The sequence below is a fragment of the Dermacentor andersoni genome, chromosome 5 (genome assembly GCF_023375885.2).
Source record: "Dermacentor andersoni chromosome 5, qqDerAnde1_hic_scaffold, whole genome shotgun sequence".
Lineage (NCBI taxonomy): Eukaryota > Metazoa > Arthropoda > Arachnida > Ixodida > Ixodidae > Dermacentor > Dermacentor andersoni.
This window is the reverse complement of record NC_092818.1, coordinates 169,186,736-169,204,517: the sequence shown is the minus strand read 5'-3', so window position 1 is coordinate 169,204,517 and position 17,782 is coordinate 169,186,736. Positions and strand designations below refer to the sequence as shown.

At 48.5% G+C, this 17,782-nt stretch overlaps 1 protein-coding gene across 7 annotated transcripts in view; it reads left to right on the top strand.

Moving 5' to 3' along the window:
* The first annotated feature begins 9,890 nt into the window (after positions 1-9,890).
* The window catches only part of LOC126531607 (uncharacterized), a 95,808-nt gene continuing 87,916 nt past the window's right edge, over positions 9,891-17,782 (top strand). For 3 of the 7 annotated variants that reach the window (XM_072288454.1, XM_072288455.1, XM_072288456.1), the window contains exon 1: positions 9,893-10,075. In XM_072288454.1, coding sequence (XP_072144555.1) covers positions 9,931-10,075 — 145 coding nt within the window. In that variant the 5' untranslated portion in view covers positions 9,893-9,930. Of the gene's footprint in view, positions 10,076-17,782 lie in introns of all 7 variants that reach the window. The other 4 variants (XM_072288453.1, XM_050179214.2, XM_072288458.1 and 1 more) reach the window with 3 other exon arrangements.

The window sequence follows — 17,782 nt, the reverse complement described above, 5'->3', positions numbered from 1 at the left end:
CGTGAAACTACACATATGACGAGAGCACAGCCAAAACTGGCTTGACTAGGGACTCGTCCTGGTTCCATTCGTGACCGCCGCTTTTTGTGGCTCGGTATTCTCAAGGATATAAAAATGTAATTCTTGGACGTCATTATTCTATATTCGATGAAAGATTGTGCCGCAGACATTTATAGGGCTCAAGGCATACGCAGCAGTGCATTCTTCTAAACGAAAGCTTCGAGTTTCTGGCGTAGAATGTGAAACACACTTTACGATTGTCGCGCCATCACCGGCAGGGACGCGAAAGTGGCCCCAGTATTGGGGGCCTGGTGCTACCACGAGCTAATGGGATAGTTTTGCGTGCCACGGATACACTGGGAGTGGTGGCGGCTGTGCGTGTATTAGGGAGGCCACAGCAGGAAAATCTTGCGCGAAGGAAGACAACGTCGTGAGCATCCCAAGTTTGTTTTTTCTCGACAAGGTAGCGTTCCAGCTGTGAGAACATACTGCTGCTGCTGTAAAAAAATATCGAACGCCGAATCAATCACGGAAGTCCGCTGGCGTTTCTTTTTAAAGTAGTCACGTTTGACTTACACGGTTAGATGGATATAGATATTTTTTTTCGTCAATCAAGAGAGCCAGACACACTGATCACCAAGCCTCGCTTTTGTAAGAGACGACAGATGCGGTGATACTTTATTTGGCAAAAAAGAGCATAAGCAGCTTCAGGTATAGTGAACGAAATCTTGGGGACGTTGGATTCTGGCGACTGCTGTAATTAGCTAATCCAACAAAAATTAATTTTGCAAGCGCTTCTATGGCTCCCAATCGCGTGTTTTTCCGACCAGCAGAAGAAGATTGAAAAAATCTACAGGAGGCAGCTCGTGTGCGACGTTTTCCAGTAGTCTTGTAGTAGAAATAAAAGGCAGATTAGCCAGGTTCTACGCAATATGCAAACACTGCACAAAGATGACAACTGCAGACACTATGTACCCGCTCCGTCGAGAATGTTAGAAACCTATAATTAGACCAGAGACAGCGTAAGGAAAAATATATGTCTTGCCTAACTGAAATGTCTAAACAACTCGGTAAAGAGAATCGAGAGTGGACGAGGCAATAGGCTAGCTGGCCGGATCCTACTCCCATTTGTCAGTTTCCTGCTCCAACGCTCACCTGCTACGTGACGCCTGCAGTTTAAAGGGCGCTGCCGCCGCAGTGTTTTAGCGGCTATAGTGTTGTTCTTCTCACTATAGCCGCTAAGCACGAGGTCACGGTATAATATCCCGGCCGTGGTGGCCGCATTTCGATAGGGGGAAAATGGAAAAAACTCCCGTGTTCCGTGCATTGGCGGCAGGTTAAATATCCCCTGGTGGTCAGAATTAATTCGGAGTCCCCCACTACGGCGTGCCTAAAATCAAATAGTAGTTTTGATACGTAAAAACCCAGAATTCAGTTTAAGAGGAAGCTTTTGCTCGGGTGCTCTTATTTCAATACATGCAAAACGAGAATTCGCTTTTCTTGGCAACCACTGCACGAAATTTAACCAAGTTTCTAGCATTTAAAAGAAAAATTTAAGATCTAGTGACTGTTGGTTTCGAGTGTTTGAATTAGGTCGTCAATATTTTATTAAAAATTCAGAAACATCACAAATTTTTTGAGAACGAAACTATCAAGTTTAAAACTCCGTAACTCAGCAATCAAAAATGATATCACAATTCTGGGAATTGCACCGGATAGTACATCTAAAGCGGACAAAATTGATAAGTCACACATGATTCTTAAAGAACTTTGGAATATGAATAAACAGCTTCTGCAGAACCCTTGTACACAACGTAATTACTACATGTAATACAAAAATTGACATGTCTATTTTCTCCACTTTGAATGATCTAATGGGTGCCGTTTACCGAACCGCGACATCTATTCTTCATGCAGAGCTATTAATTTGTGAACTTCGTGCTTCTATATTTTTCTAACTTTCGAATTTTTGAATATTCTTTCAACAAAATTCAGGACATCAATCGAAATTCTGCTCTGAACAGTCACTATAATTTTACTTTCCCTCCCAAATGCAACGAAGTTCATTAAAATCGGTCCAGGAATTATCTCAGAAAAGCGTTTTTGCGTTTTACATGTATTTCAATAGGCCACGTCGGAGTTGGGCCCTAGCTAAAGCTTCCTCTGGCTATATGCACTTCCCCCCTAATCCCTTCCACCCCCCCCCATGATAGTGAGTGGTGCTGGCAAACACTAACGGTAATACCATTGTACATAAAGAAATATTTGCTAATCTAATGGCACGTATTGTTTCTCCTTTCGAATTATTTTAGCCCGTACAGCGCTTCAAGAGACCGGTTCTACGGCGCTGGCCTGTGTCCGACGTTCTCAATAACTAGACTGCCAAGCCCATTCAGAGGTGAAAGTGAGTAGTCGGAAACAATTTCGCATAATCCTCCAGTCAACCCTACCTCTACCCACAGTAACTTGACAAGAACTGCCGCGGCGACTGTCATGCGGTAGCATTCGCGGTGGTTTTATGACTGTAGCTTTATCGCATACAGATAAATAATAAACTCACATGGCGAGTAAGCGGCCATTTTCAAGCGGATTTGCTTCACCAAACTCGAAGCCAAACTCGCGCCTTACACAGAGCATTGCCCACATTGTTCTTGAAAACAGAGTCTACGCAGTGCAAACGGCGAAGACGTATAGGAACACAAACGATGTAGATAGGCGCTGTTATTTAGGTGCTAATTTTGCAATCGTTAAACCAGCAAGCATACATGCAAATGTGCCCCTCAATTACAAGTTCACATCCTCAGATGGGCATCCAGGAAGTTCAATTCTATATCACGCATACTTCTTCAGTGGGTGCTGATGTCGAGATAACCAGCTTTCTTATAATATGTGCTGCGTCAGCTACCTCACTTTACAAAGTTGTCTTATTTAGGTACAATGTGCACCCGAATCTGTTGCCGTGATCTGCCAGATGTCACCCAGGGTGGACTCTCACTTTCAGTTCACGTTCACTCGTTGTCACACTGAAACGGCTTCCCGTTTGACACGTCAATCTGCTGACACGTCGATCTGACAGCACGGGAACATGAACACTGAGGGCCCACCATTGTAAGAAAAATGGCAATCTCTGCGTGAGCGGCACTTGGATAGATGCGTGATAAAGAGTTGCAGTTTGTGGACGACCATTTTTAGATGTGAATTTGATGTTTGATCACATGTCTGTGTTTATAAAGGTGGGTTTGACACACAATATGACGTGCATCATATTGCGTGTGTGTGACTGCGTTTTTTTTTTTTTTTTGCTTGTGTATTGCTACCACTGTACAGTGAAACTTTGCATCCACGATCAATGGTCAACTCAGTCTACACGCAACCCTTTATTGAGACAGGAAACTAAGTATTCTTAAGTGATACTGCACCTTGATGAACAATATAAGGAAAGAGCAGGCCATAGTTGGCTAAAGCCACCTGAATTGAGGGCATAAAAATGTTTCGAAATGACAATGTCCCTGTCACTGTACAAATTGAGTTGTATTTCTACTCAGTAGATGCCTTCGTGTTGGTAGAATGCTATAGGATACAAAATCGAAATTTTATGGGTTAACGTGCCAAAACGACTATCTCATTGTGAGATCGTGCCTTCGGAACGTAAAACCCCAAAGTTTAACACCGTAGTGAGCAGTCCGTATAGTGGGGATACCGGATTGATTTTGACCGCCGTGCGGTTCTTTACCGTTCAGTACTTAGCTACTGAAACACGATACTCGAAGCGCGTGGCTTCATCAACTTATTTGCGTCCCCGGTGGGCGCTGGGGACAACGAGCGGATGAAGGGGATGTTAAAAAAATTACTTTATCATAAATAAAGCTCCGTTGGCGACGCGTCCAGAATCGCGGCTGTTGCCAGAGTAGGAGAAGGCTCGAGCTCCGTTCTTCCCGACGCCGCCCCGGATGCGGGAGCCGCCGGGGACCTTCTCCGTAGGCGTCGCCGCCGCTGGGAGGCGGCTATCAGAAGTTCAGAGCTGGCAGACCAGCTCTGGGCCGTCCGGCAAGCCAAAGATGCCGCTCGAGTCCAAGAACTTCGAGCCGTCACCTGAGGCCACCACATCAAGAACTGCCGGACTATTCTTTACTAAAGTTTCTTCTTCTTATCATAAATCATGTCGCATTTTTCGTATTACATGATAGAGAAAACCTTTGTGATGCATTATGACGGCAGTCCACGTGCAAGAGCGCTTTCGCATTTCGGTCCCATTGAAAGGCTACCGCCGCGGCCGGAAATCGAGCCTTCGACCCAAGTCACTACGGCGGGTAAAAACAGTTGAATGTCAGCGTCCGTGTATGTCACTTCTATTCCTATATGACTCGTCTCTTCGCGCTGCACAAACTGTGTTTAAAAGCTCATTTATTTTTTGCTAGGTAAAAACGCTCTCTACAATACTGCTCCTCGCTCGGAATTACGCTCCCCAAGAGATTCGTGCTAAGACACGTTCTTGTAGGCGCTGTTCTCTATTCGGCGCATATTCTCACAGCTTACCGGCAGAACGAACCTCGTGTGATAAAAAGCAACGGAATGTAACGGGAAACGATTGCACAAAAGTGCGATTCTTCTATCGACTCGTGCAAACAACAGCAACGAGAGAATAAATGGCTCAAAAACGAAGCTGGCGCACACCTTGATTTTAGATACATCAAAGACGAGTCCTATCAGCACGCACGTCACCGGCTATTAAGCGTACATAGCCAACGTGCATGTCACACGCACCCGAGTGGCCAACCCTTACTTAATTTCTCTCGATCTGCCTGCCGCCCTCTATGCCCACAAAACAAAGGCGATGAGACCAATGCGCATTGCACCGCGCTGACTCAATGTCTGTGGCGTTCCGCAGCTGAACACCAGCTCGCAGGTTCGATATAGGGTCGCTGCCTCATTGGAGCAGAATGGGAGAAAACCAATTCGTTTAAGGTACATTCGACTGGTTCCTACTGCGCTTTAACACAGTTTTGAAGCGATCCGCAGCCCTACTCAAAATTGGGGCCAGAGAAAGGCTAGTCCAGACAGATGTGCTATAGCTGCTTCCATGGCAACCGGAGTAGCCACGTGATCGAGTATGCATGAGATCTTGGCCGCACTGCCAGGTTGAAGGTGAGAGCGTCTCCGAAATATTTGAGCTGGAGCACGGCACTCTGAAGAAACCAGGCGAATGCAATCCCGTCGTTGTATTCCGACCAGCCAATCGAAAAGGCACCGCGAGTGCGCTCAAGAGCGCTCGAAAGGGAAGGTTCGAATGTACCATTATATTTTCGTGCACGTCAAAGAGTCCAAGGTGTGCTTAAATTGGTTCACAAATATCCATTATGGCACCTCTCATAGCTGATGTCTCTCTTTGAGACGTAAAACACAGGTTAGGAATTAAATAAATTTCATAGTGCAATGCGCGTTGGTAGAACGCACGTTTCCGGAACAAAAAACTTCAGCCTGATCCAGATCTAGGCTATATGTTCTTTGATCATACGGAGAAAGCAGCATTGTAAAAGCTGCAACGATGTTCAGCGCCGTGTACTTTTGCGACAAAATGGCGCATCACATACCTAAATAAAGAACATCACATTATTGGAGCGAGCTGAATTTAGGCAACGGACCAGCGCAAGTTCTACGACACACGGACGGCATTGCGTAGCTTCTCTTTCTTGAAGCATACATAACCACCAAAGCAAGCCAACAATGTGCCCCTCACGTCGGCACGTCGGCACAAAAAACGGAAGACACTTTGTCGAGACTAAAGTGTGAAACGGCGGAAGCCTGACACCATTGCCAATGGCGATTTGCTGCGTCAGAAACACCACGGAGGCACACAACTCGTACACTGTTATGTGAATGTTTGTTTGTTTATTAAATACCTGCAACGTCGTTTACGCTTATGTCTATCGTTTCTTTGTCTTCTGAATCCATCATTTCAAAGCTGTCATCTGGGAGTATGTCGGCTTGAAACTCATGGCCGGTGAACTCCTTGTGCTTTAGTGAGTCCACATCCAGGATGGCTGCTTTGCAGCGCCGAACTGTTGCAGCGCCGTTTGTGGATCAGGAGGAGACGCGTCTTCCATGCCGGTGTCGGTGTCGGGGTGTAGTTGGCGATCCTCATCATCCACTTCACTCGATTGACTTGTACTTGCTCGGCTTCCCACGGCAAGATGGCGGTCACGGTACTTCCGAACTTCATTTGCCTTGATACCTGGAGATGCAGCGAGTCGCTTCAAACGCATTGTCTCTCTTGCGCTGGGCCGTCGCGTCCCTGGACTCTGTGGTGTCGGACGCGCCTCGCCGCTTTGATGCATGCGACGTATACGCTGAGCCTCTCTTGAGCGCCGCTGGCGTTCAGCGGCTGCCGCACGTCGCGTGTTGGGAGACAGTGGTTTTGCGAGACGAGGCATGCTTCCCACACGATACCCCAAAGTAAACTGCCGCCACCGCCACACCACACCCAAGCAGACGGTCGCCACGCGCGCCTCGGGACAGTGACGTCAGGCCACGCAGCGCCCGATAGGGAGGCCACCTCAAGCGCCTGACGACAGTGACGTCAGGGCACACCATCGAACACACGGCCGCCACGCGTGCCGATGTGATGAATCATACCGCGCGGCGCCGAACCACCCCGAAACCCGCGCTTGACGACAGTGACGTCACGCACGCGAACCAATCAGGAGGCGCACACGCGCGATTAGCGACAGTGACGTCACGACACAGAGGAGGCCAATCTGGAGGCCCGAAAGCTGTGACAGTTTCTGCTAACGGCAGATGACCTTGACAATGAGCCCTGAAAGGCTTCCGCCTTAATATCACAGTTCTTGAAGAAAACCTACTGAAAACCGGAGTCGCTGTCTGTGCGCTCCCTGACTGTGACAAAAAAATAGCAATTAGCCCGTAATTAGAAACTAAGCATATATCCCTTTTTCTAAATACCAGAATGGCATTGCTTCTATTTTACTCGTGGAGAAAGAACACCTGTTTCAAAAATTAACGTGCTTATATAGGCATGAACTTTCGTGATATCAGCAATCAATTTTATGTGATATGTCTTATTGTTGTTGAGACCTGCGTTCTGAAGACTTGGCGTAGATGATTATGTTACGTACTTGGGGTGTTGTGGGGAAAGAAAACATGATTTTGTGCGACAAGGATGTCTACCTGCATGAAGACGGACGGACGGACGGACGGACGGACGGACGGACGGACGGACGGACGGACGGACGGACGGGCGGACGGACGGACGGACCGACCGACCGACCGACCGACCGACCGACCGACCGACCGACCGACCGACCGACCGACCGACCGACCGACCGACCGACCGACCGACCGACCGACCGACCGACCGACCGACCGACCGACCGACCGACCGACCGACCGACCGACCGACCGACCGACCGACCGACCGACCGACCGACCGACCGACCGACCGACCGACCGACCGACCGACCGACCGACCGACCGACCGACCGACCGACCGACCGACCGACCGACCGACCGACCGACCGACCGACCGACCGACCGACCGACCGACCGACCGACCGACCGACCGACCGACCGACCGACCGACCGACCGACCGACCGACCGACCGACCGACCGACCGACCGACCGACCGACCGACCGACCGACCGACCGACCGACCGACCGACCGACCGACCGACCGACCGACCGACCGACCGACCGACCGACCGACCGACCGACCGACCGACCGACCGACCGACCGACCGACCGACCGACCGACCGACCGACCGACCGACCGACCGACCGACCGACCGACCGACCGACCGACCGACCGACCGACCGACCGACCGACCGACCGACCGACCGACCGACCGACCGACCGACCGACCGACCGACCGACCGACCGACCGACCGACCGACCGACCGACCGACCGACCGACCGACCGACCGACCGACCGACCGACCGACCGACCGACCGACCGACCGACCGACCGACCGACCGACCGACCGACCGACCGACCGACCGACCGACCGACCGACCGACCGACCGACCGACCGACCGACCGACCGACCGACCGACCGACCGACCGACCGACCGACCGACCGACCGACCGACCGACCGACCGACCGACCGACCGACCGACCGACCGACCGACCGACCGACCGACCGACCGACCGACCGACCGACCGACCGACCGACCGACCGACCGACCGACCGACCGACCGACCGACCGACCGACCGACCGACCGACCGACCGACCGACCGACCGACCGACCGACCGACCGACCGACCGACCGACCGACCGACCGACCGACCGACCGACCGACCGACCGACCGACCGACCGACCGACCGACCGACCGACCGACCGACCGACCGACCGACCGACCGACCGACCGACCGACCGACCGACCGACCGACCGACCGACCGACCGACCGACCGACCGACCGACCGACCGACCGACCGACCGCAAACCTGCTGCTGTTCCCAAATGATGCAAAACGCATTGAAAGCGGAATTTTGTAAGAATAAATACAAGAGAAAGCCATCGTAGCTACGTCGCAAGCAGAACCTAATGGTTATACAGTGCGTCGGCCTCTTGTGGCTGCACAGACGTGTCGCACGCGTAAATAGTAGGCGGCGCGCATTTGCTGCATTACGTAGCGAACTTTTAGGCAGGCTAGAAATTAGATGTGCAAAGAAATACTGACCATTTGCATTGGTGCAAGCTAAAGCGTAAGAAGACTATTGCAAACTACAATGAAGGAGGACATAAAAGCGCAATGGCGAGAAGCTTGAAGAGAAGTAATAAATCCGGTTATATGCAGCGCTGTGCATGCTATTATGAGTTCACTCTAAAACAGCGCGCGCTGTAGAAAGCGTGTGGACCGCCACTGCTCCTATGCTTGCCAGCCCTGCCACCGTTTACTAGGAGCGTTTCCACCGCATAGCCTCACAGAGTTCAGCCTATTTTCTCCTAAAGTTTCATTATTTATTTTCACAGTTGGCCTCTATATTATTGCTTTAATGTTCAGTTTAATGAGCAAACTGTACATGTCGGTTACCAAATGTTTTACACAGCAGCATGACATGAAGCATAGCTATCGCAGCTGCCATCGCTTCAAGAAGAAAAAAAGTTATGTAAGGTCTCTCGTCTTCACAAGCACCTGCGTCGTTTGCTTCCCAGAGGCAGAAGTGTGGCACAGCTTGCTCTTTTTGTTTACCTTTCTGTTTAAAGGTCCACGTAAAAGAAAAGGAGACACTAAAGTCTGTAGTTTATGCTTAAGATCGTCTTATTCTATCAGTCCGTAATTAGGAGGCCAATCCACTGCGAATCTAAAACTACGTTAAACCTTAGTTGCTTCCATTTTGACTTCAGATCTGCTGAACAGAAAAAGGCAGCACGAGCAGCTTTATGCCGAAAAGATTGCGAATGGTCACTATATCCAGGTAACGCATTCTACGCCTGCACTACCTATTTCCGCTCAGGTGCCTAGCCACAGTGTCGGTAATAAACAGTGTGATGCTGTTTGTTACCGCGATAATTATTGATATACTGAATAACGGAATACCCGTGCACGAGCTAGCTGCACATCGAAACATAGTGCTGCATACATGGGACACTATTCCAGTCAATTGTCTATATCCATTTATTATTGAACCATTTTCAAAGAGGACAGCGGACAATACAGTGACTTGGGCAGTTTTGGGAAAGGATCGATAGAGGGAAAGAAAACGCAATTTTAAGCTACATTAAGCTCGCAGGTTTGACGCAGGTGCGAAGGTTGAACCTAATCAGCGATACGAAGCAACGTTCTTTTCATGCTGGCAGCCATAGGCACGTAAAACACCGGCCTGATAAGGGACCCTCACTGATATCCCGCGAGCATCGACTGTGGGTCGCACCAGCAGCCGGCAGTCGCTCTTTCAGACTTACAGCAATGGAGCCACGTTTCAGGCGTGCGCTTCTCTGTGTGTTGGTGCTGCTAGCTGTATTGGATTTCAGCGGTGCAAATGCTGAAGGTCATCTACCTGAGCAATATTCTCAGTACAGTCCTGGTAGTTACTCCGCGGAAGGCAGAATTGGTATGTTCCTTTGTACACTCAAGAACTTCAAGTCAGTATAAGTTGGTATGCATGAGTTAATAATAGTTTCCGTCTGCGCTATGCATAAACAATGTATTTGGCGTTAAATATTTCACAGGACGGTTGGATGGTGGGCAAAGCGGTAAACGCTGCTCCTGATATGGGTAGCCTTCATTAATCACCCATCGCAAGAACACAGACAACGTTGAGTAGATGTCGAGCTGCTAACTGTGATATATGGGGTATTTTGTTTACTTTGTACCGCGAGTACTAATTCAACTTACAACGCGGAGCAGTCTGATCTCTTCAGGCATACCTCTCCACGTATCTTACATTAAAAATATTTCTCGCGCAGGGCTTGCTAAACAGCTTACATTAATATTTCTCCCACCAGTAAAGGAAATTATGTTTACATTGTAGTATGGAGACACCTGCTGTTAGATCGAAAATACTTCGTTTACCCATCCCTGTAGCTAAGTGACCACACCACAATTAGTTCCACTTTTCTAGATTTGTTGAATGACAGATGCCATTCACCGACTACCGTAATAGTGCCATAAACAAAACAAACTGCGAAATTATTTCCGACGCAATTTCCACAGACCTTCTCCGCTCCTATTTCCGTTTGTTTAGCTTTTTGTATTTGTGTCTGTGTAGCCGTATAAAAATTGCAGCAATCGCTGCGATTGGTGCGATGAGTTTGATTTAGACTTTCGCTGCATGCGATCAAAATCGCACTTTCTAAGCGACCAAAATTGCGCCATGTGAAACAGGCTGATTCCGTTGCGTGGCTGAGAACAAGGTCGCAGGCTCGATCCCGATCGCGGTGGTAGCATTCTTTTGGGGGCAAAATTCAAGAGAGCTTGTTTGTTAAAAAAAAAACCAGGTGGTAAAATTAAATACGGAGCCCTCCATTACGGCGCGCATCATAATCAGGTTGTTGCTTTGGCAAAAAACAAAGTTGAAAACAGCTCCTTCATAGGTTCCCCTTTTTTTCAAAATTGCCGTGATGCGATAACTGGCAGGCACAACTACGAACAGATTTTGCTTGATACTACCATGACGAACTGGCAAATGGAGGGCTACATAATATAGCGGACGAAAAAATATGTTGGAAAATATCAGTCCATGCATGACTGGAATATGCCTACAGGCTGGTTGAGTGAAACGTGTGACCATTAGTTTTTATCGTCTACATTATATGGCGACGCGAAGAAAATAAATTAAGAAAGCACCCTCTGCGGATTCGAACAGTCTTGAAGAACCGAGCGCCTGTTAGAGGGAAGCTGTATCTTTTGAACAGATGCACTAAGAAATTCAGTTGCCTGGAATCAAACTACACACTTCAAGGGCCCGGAAACGGCTGGGACAAATTTTGCAGACGCGTAGGGTACAAGATTACAGCTGCAATTTCTGTGGAGCGTCTCATATTAAGAGAGCTACGGAAGATTACAAGTTACCCTTCTCCCTAGCGATGCTGTTTGTACTCAACTAGTTCACCGAGTGATTGGCGCTAAGCTCCGCCTTCGCTGGACATTCGTCATGATGCATCGTCGTGTCATCTACTACCGGTGGTTTTGAAGCCAACGCGTGCTCTCCAACTTCTCCGCTAGCCGCCTGGCCTTCGATGCCTCGCGGGAGTTATTCAAGTAGTGTGCGTCGCGACGTTCTCTCACAGCGCCGAGCGTGTCGGGTATTAAGGTAACCACAGGGAAGCTGGGCGTTTTGACGGGTGGACAGAGGCATAAATTAATGTGCCTCCATACTACTACCGCTGTCAAAAGGGGATTTAGCGCAAACGTGAGCTACCTGCACGGTGTAGCCAGTTAATGCAGCAGAGCTTAAGCAGCCAAACACACAGCTAACATTGCTGTAACCAAATATAAAGCATTTGAAACATTTAAAAGCACAACATGTTCACGATTAGGTTCCTCCCGAAAATTTACACCAGCAGCAAAGTAAGATACACTTGGTTACTGCTATATTAGCTCTGTGTGTTTGTCTGGTTAAGCTCTGTGCCACTAGGTGGTTGCACCGTGCAAGCCGTTCTGGGGTGCCTTGATGTTCTCCCGGACATTGAGGCGCCCGTTCATGTTTCTTCCTCCGCTCATCCGATAAAACGCCGAGTCTTCTTGCGCTTTTGTTTACCCGAATACCGGTCAGGTTAAAACTATTGTGGTAGTAATCCTCCAGCGTGAAGTGACGGCTGCAAATGCATAGATCCTGGCGCCTATAGGATACCGAAAGTCCAATGCGCTGCAGCCACTCCGCTCGTCTGCTGCCTTGCAGAGGGACACGATGTCGCAGCTTGACACATCGCTGATCGCTGCGTTTGCAGCTCACAATGCAACAAAGGTGAGCCATGGTACGCGCGAAAAGACAGCTCGAGACAAACACTGACCGCGTGCTCACGTGAACGCGGGGCAAGTTGTAAAACAAGCAGACGACATTTGCTGTGTGGCCCAAGTGCTTGAGTGTTGTTAAAAATTGTCGTTTTGTATTTTCTTTCTGTTGCTTTTTACAGAAACAAATTAACCAACATTCCAACTATTACGAACAACATTTGTTCAACATAAACTTGGAAGAATGATCGATGACGCGACCTGAGTATCCAATCGGATAGCGCGACCAAGTGACGTCAGATGGGCAGACGCGTCGATTGGTGTGGGGTGGCTGAAAACGCAGGGGAGCGGCGCAGCTACGGTCTGTAGCGATGTACATATTTATAACGCTATAATAAATTACACCCTTTACACGGAGTTTCTAAATCTTTCACCTAATGATCAGAAGGAGTTACCCTAATGACTCGGTAGGTTCGTACAAAAACGTTTCGGGGTCTCTTTAAAAAGCTTTGCCTCTAATACTCCACCCGCTGGCCCCGTTCAACACGATGCCTACGTATAACGTTTTGGAGCGCTTGCTTAATTATGAATTTCTTAAGCAAAGACCGTATACTTCACCCGAACATACTTACCTTCGCGTGAACATCAACCTTAACATTCTCACCAAACTTGACCTTGGTAGTTGTTAAAATTTTTCTAGGTACTGCCTAAATACTACGGCATTTGTAAAACACACCTATAACGTACTTAGAAGCTTGAAGAGACATTCCTTTTTCGACTACTGCTCATCATTATAACGCCTGGGAGCACATGAAGGGGTGATTTATTGCAAAGGTTGTAATAATCCAACAAACTTCGAACTTTGCCTACACGTACATTACACATAAGCTGCCCTTTATTTCCACGAAATATTATTAAATGACTCGCTCATTTCAACGATGACACCGATGAAGCATCGTATGAGGCAGGAAAATAAGGAGATATTGAGGGTTAAGTATGTATTTGCGAAATTCATAATTATTACAGAAATGTCGCGTATCCCTACACGTTTCACATGAAATTCCCCTCCAGTTTCAACGAATACGAATCCGTTGTCACTTAAAGTAATTTTTTACAAAAGCTGTACTTCATGCAGAAACACTTAACATCGCAGCTGCATTGGTGTTGATGTACCCCACTTCTCCCTTTTTAGCAACAGTGTTATCGGTGGCACTTAGAGGTATCTCAGGACAGCGGGCTAAATCCTACACCAATCGTGCAACATTCCCTTAATGCTTCCCTGTGCTTGCATACGTAATTTAGTGCAACAGCCACTATTGACCCACGCACATTTATCTCTGCCTACAAATTACCGATAACTTGCCCCCAATTTTCCCTAAATACAAACCACATGCTTCGCTTGTTTCATCAAGCTAGACAGCCAGACAAAACCAAACGAAATACAGGGAGGTTAACCAGAGGATATCTCCAGTTGGCTACCCTGTACAGGGGAAGGGGGCATAAAAGATGAAGGAAAAAGAAGGAAAGAAAAAAAGGTCACAGGCCTGCGTGGCACACGCTGCACAGTCAGAGCGTAAGCTGGAGGAGCGGCTCCATAGCAGCTCCATTTTCGGCAGCTCGCACTAGAGGTTCTTCGCGGCGAAGTGTCTCCGTGTCGTTTTCACGAGAACTATCTGAACTGTCCACCCGGTGTCGTCAGCGAGCTGTGGCTTGTGCTGCTCTCTGCACAGCGGTCTGTGGCCCGACGTCGCCTGGTTACAGGCGCGCGCGTAGCTCTACGATTCGCTTCTTCAGCAGCGGTTCTTACCTGACGTGGAGGCACTATAACGTGCACCGAAAGTATCATGACTACGCGGAATACATGTTCCATCCCTTTACCCTTGGCACGATAGATGCTGTTGATCATGAAGATGATCAATATTTTTTGGCATCCCCATTGAAGCGGGGTGGTGACAAATGGTCACCTAGCCTGCTCGAGTTAACCAGGTCTAGCTGCATGCAACATGCAACTGCTACATGCAAGTGCTTCATGTCGGAACACTCGGTGGAATGCGACGCTACTTCAACGCAAAGTTTAATGTATCGACGCTGCGCAGCGCGCATGTCACATAGCGTGACAAATGGCATGATACGATGATATTGATGATGATGATGATGATGATGATGATGATGATGATGATGATGATGATGATTTATTGGCACCCTCTTTGAAGCTGGACGGTGACGAACAGTCATCTAGACTGCTTTATTCAATCAGGTGGGCTAGACATGTTTTAACGCGATAACTTTATGGGCCCCGTGTCGCAGAAAATCCGGTGTCGTTGTCGGCGGCGTTGTCCGTATGAGAAAAATCAGGCCGAACCACGCATAAAAAAATGCTAACCTCCGCGTGGAGCGTAGGTGTTATTGAGATAATTGAAAGTCTCAAAGTAAAGTGCGTCAGATAATTCGTAAAGTACAACTTACGCACAACCTACAGACAGGATAGTGTCGTATTGTAATTTGAACATATGAGAAAAGATAACGCGAAAACTCAAACGCAAACCCCTTTTCCAGCTGCCGTTGAAGTCTGTGTTAGTTTCTGGCGTGACTGCGCACTACTTCCGGGATCGGCTCACGCAGGAGGCCGCGTTTCTACCAAAAAGCTCGCCTTCGTGCATAGCGTTCACCGCCAGCGTTTCATCTTAAACATTACGGTCATATATGCTGCAGTTGCAGGGGAGCGTGTCGAGCAGTCAGGGATCGTTGAACGCTATCGCGTTCCACTCTCAAAGGCGAAGCTTAAGCATCTATTGGTTCTTTTTCATTCTAGCATTTTTAACGCGACAGCGTTCAGGGCTCCGTGTAGCAGAAAATCCTGTTTTTGGGCGTCATTGTAGACCGGGGCCTCTCTTGGAGCCCTCAGGTTGCCGACTTGAAGAAGCTCACATCTCTTGTTCACGTCTTCAAGTTCATCGCCGGCAAAACATGGGGATCGTCGGTGGGCTCCATAGTAGCTATATCGAGCACTTTTCATCGGATTCATACGCTATAGCCCTCCCATGCTTGCTAAAACAATGCAAGTCAAATCTTCGAGAACCTCAGAGCGTGCAGGCGCAGGCACTACGTGTTTGCCTAGGCCTTCCGCGGAGCGCCTCAACAGCACGAACCATTATAATGGCTCAAGACCATCCGATCACGACTAACATTAGCACCGAAATGCTTAGGGCCCATGTTCGTCATGTTTCACGGATGCAGTCAAGCTGTCTTGCCTGCCTGCCAGAACGACGACCACAGGCGTCCTTCTCCAACAAGGTCAGCATCTATCGTGCTTCCTTACCATCAGTCTTCACACCCTCAGCACGTTCAACCTCAGCTTTGTGGTGTTTAAAACAACACCAAGTGCGTCTTACGGTTCCAGGTATAAGAAAGAAGACTGACCGGCCCACATTGGCCTTGAAGCAATCAGCTCTGGACTGTTTGCACATTTTCTACTTTGACCAAGTCCACATATATACGGATGGCTCTTCCACTCAGACCAGCTCCATCAGAGCAGTGGTTATACCATTACGATCACTAAGCATCCGATACAAGATTTCTCATTTGACAACATCGACCGGTTCGGAGCTTGTTGCCCTCCGAGGTGCTGTTGATTATATTAATAACCAACCGGCTAATCCATGGGCAATATTCTGCGATTTGAAGGCGGCCTTACTATGTCTTCTGTCATCTCTTCGTCGCGGGTCCTGTGAACAACTTGTGTCGGAGATACGAGAAATGCACCGTCACATGATCGCGAAAGGGCAGGATGTCGTGTTTCAGTGGCTGCCTGGCAATTGCGGTATCTCCGGCAATGACCTCGCTGACGAAGCTGCTAGGAAAGCACACGAAGGAGCAACCCTTGTTTCTATACCTTTGTCGCGGACTGATGCAGCCCAACACTTAGGGAAGCTAGCGCATGGTATGACATTGGAGAAGTGGCAGACACCTGAATTCACTCGACATCGATTGCATTACCTCGACACTTCTATGCAACTGCGGCTGGCACCAGGGCTTCCGCGTAATGAGGAAGTAGTGCTGTGCCACTTACGCTTGAGCATCTCATTCATCAATGCATATACATTATTGATTGGAATGGCGATAGCGCCGAGTGCAATCAATGGCTGCGGTGTCGAGGAAACCATAGAACATCTACTGTGCTACTGCCCATCTTTTGAAAATGAAAGGCACGTCCTCTACACAGCTCTCAATCAGCTAGATAGAAAGCCGTTCACCTTGAACAAGATCTTGGTACCATCGCCTCGCATATCGAAGCTACAAAGGCCACGAAAGCGCTGCTGCGATATTTGAAAGCTACCGGTTTGAGTCAGCGTCTGTGATCCGGACTGAGTGATCGAATGATATCCCCATTAGACTTTCTCTTCTTTTAATCTTTTCGTGCCTCTTTCCCTTTCCTCAGTGTAGGGTAGCCAACCAGCCTCAGTCCTGGTTGACCTCCCTACCTTTCATTTATCATTTACTCTCTCTCTCTCTCTCCCGAGGCGGTGTCGGCGTCAGTGGAATTGTCGTTGAGCGAATGTTTTCGTATAGGTATATGTATATGCCATGCCTTGCTATATGGCACGCGGTAGATGTGGCTTATATTGCCACACCATTCTATCAATAAAGTCCCTCATACCTTGTCCTACATTCCTGACGAAGTTATTTGTCTAAATTTGAAGAATGACAGCCCATAAACAACTGTCATAATAGAGAACCTCGGCAGCACATGCCTTTTATCTTAAGTCTTCTCAGATTTAAATAATAAAAGTACGAAACAATAACAGAAACCTCAAAATGATGTAATTTTTAGGCACGGCTGTGAACTACCTCCGGTATCGGCCCATGCAAAAGGCCGCATTTCTACCAGAAAGCTCGCCTGCGTGCATAGCGTTCACCGCCAGCGCTTCCCAGTAAACATTGCGGTTACATAAACTACAGTTGCCGGGAAGCGTGAGAAGCAGTCATAGATCGGTCAATGTCATTGCGTTCTACTCTTAAAGGCCAAGCTTAAGCGCCCTCCAACTTTTTGTATACATCCCCTAATATTTTATTTTCTTCCGAAAACCTTCTACATCTACCTTGTACCGCTGCCTATGACACTGCTACCTGGCGTGCCACCTGGTGTAATAATATTTTTACGTCACGAAAGAAACGGGGTTTATTGGAAAGGGTTCAAGGGCGAGCATCAGACTGGGAAAAACACCCTTCTTCTCTTCCTCGAGTTCTCTGCCCACACTTCTTCCCCACTCAGGTGGCTACATTTACCGTCCTATTTCTCCGTTCCTAGACGAAGCCCGCCGTGCGAGTCAGTTAAGTCAGTGGCTGCCTGGCAGTGTTTCAGACT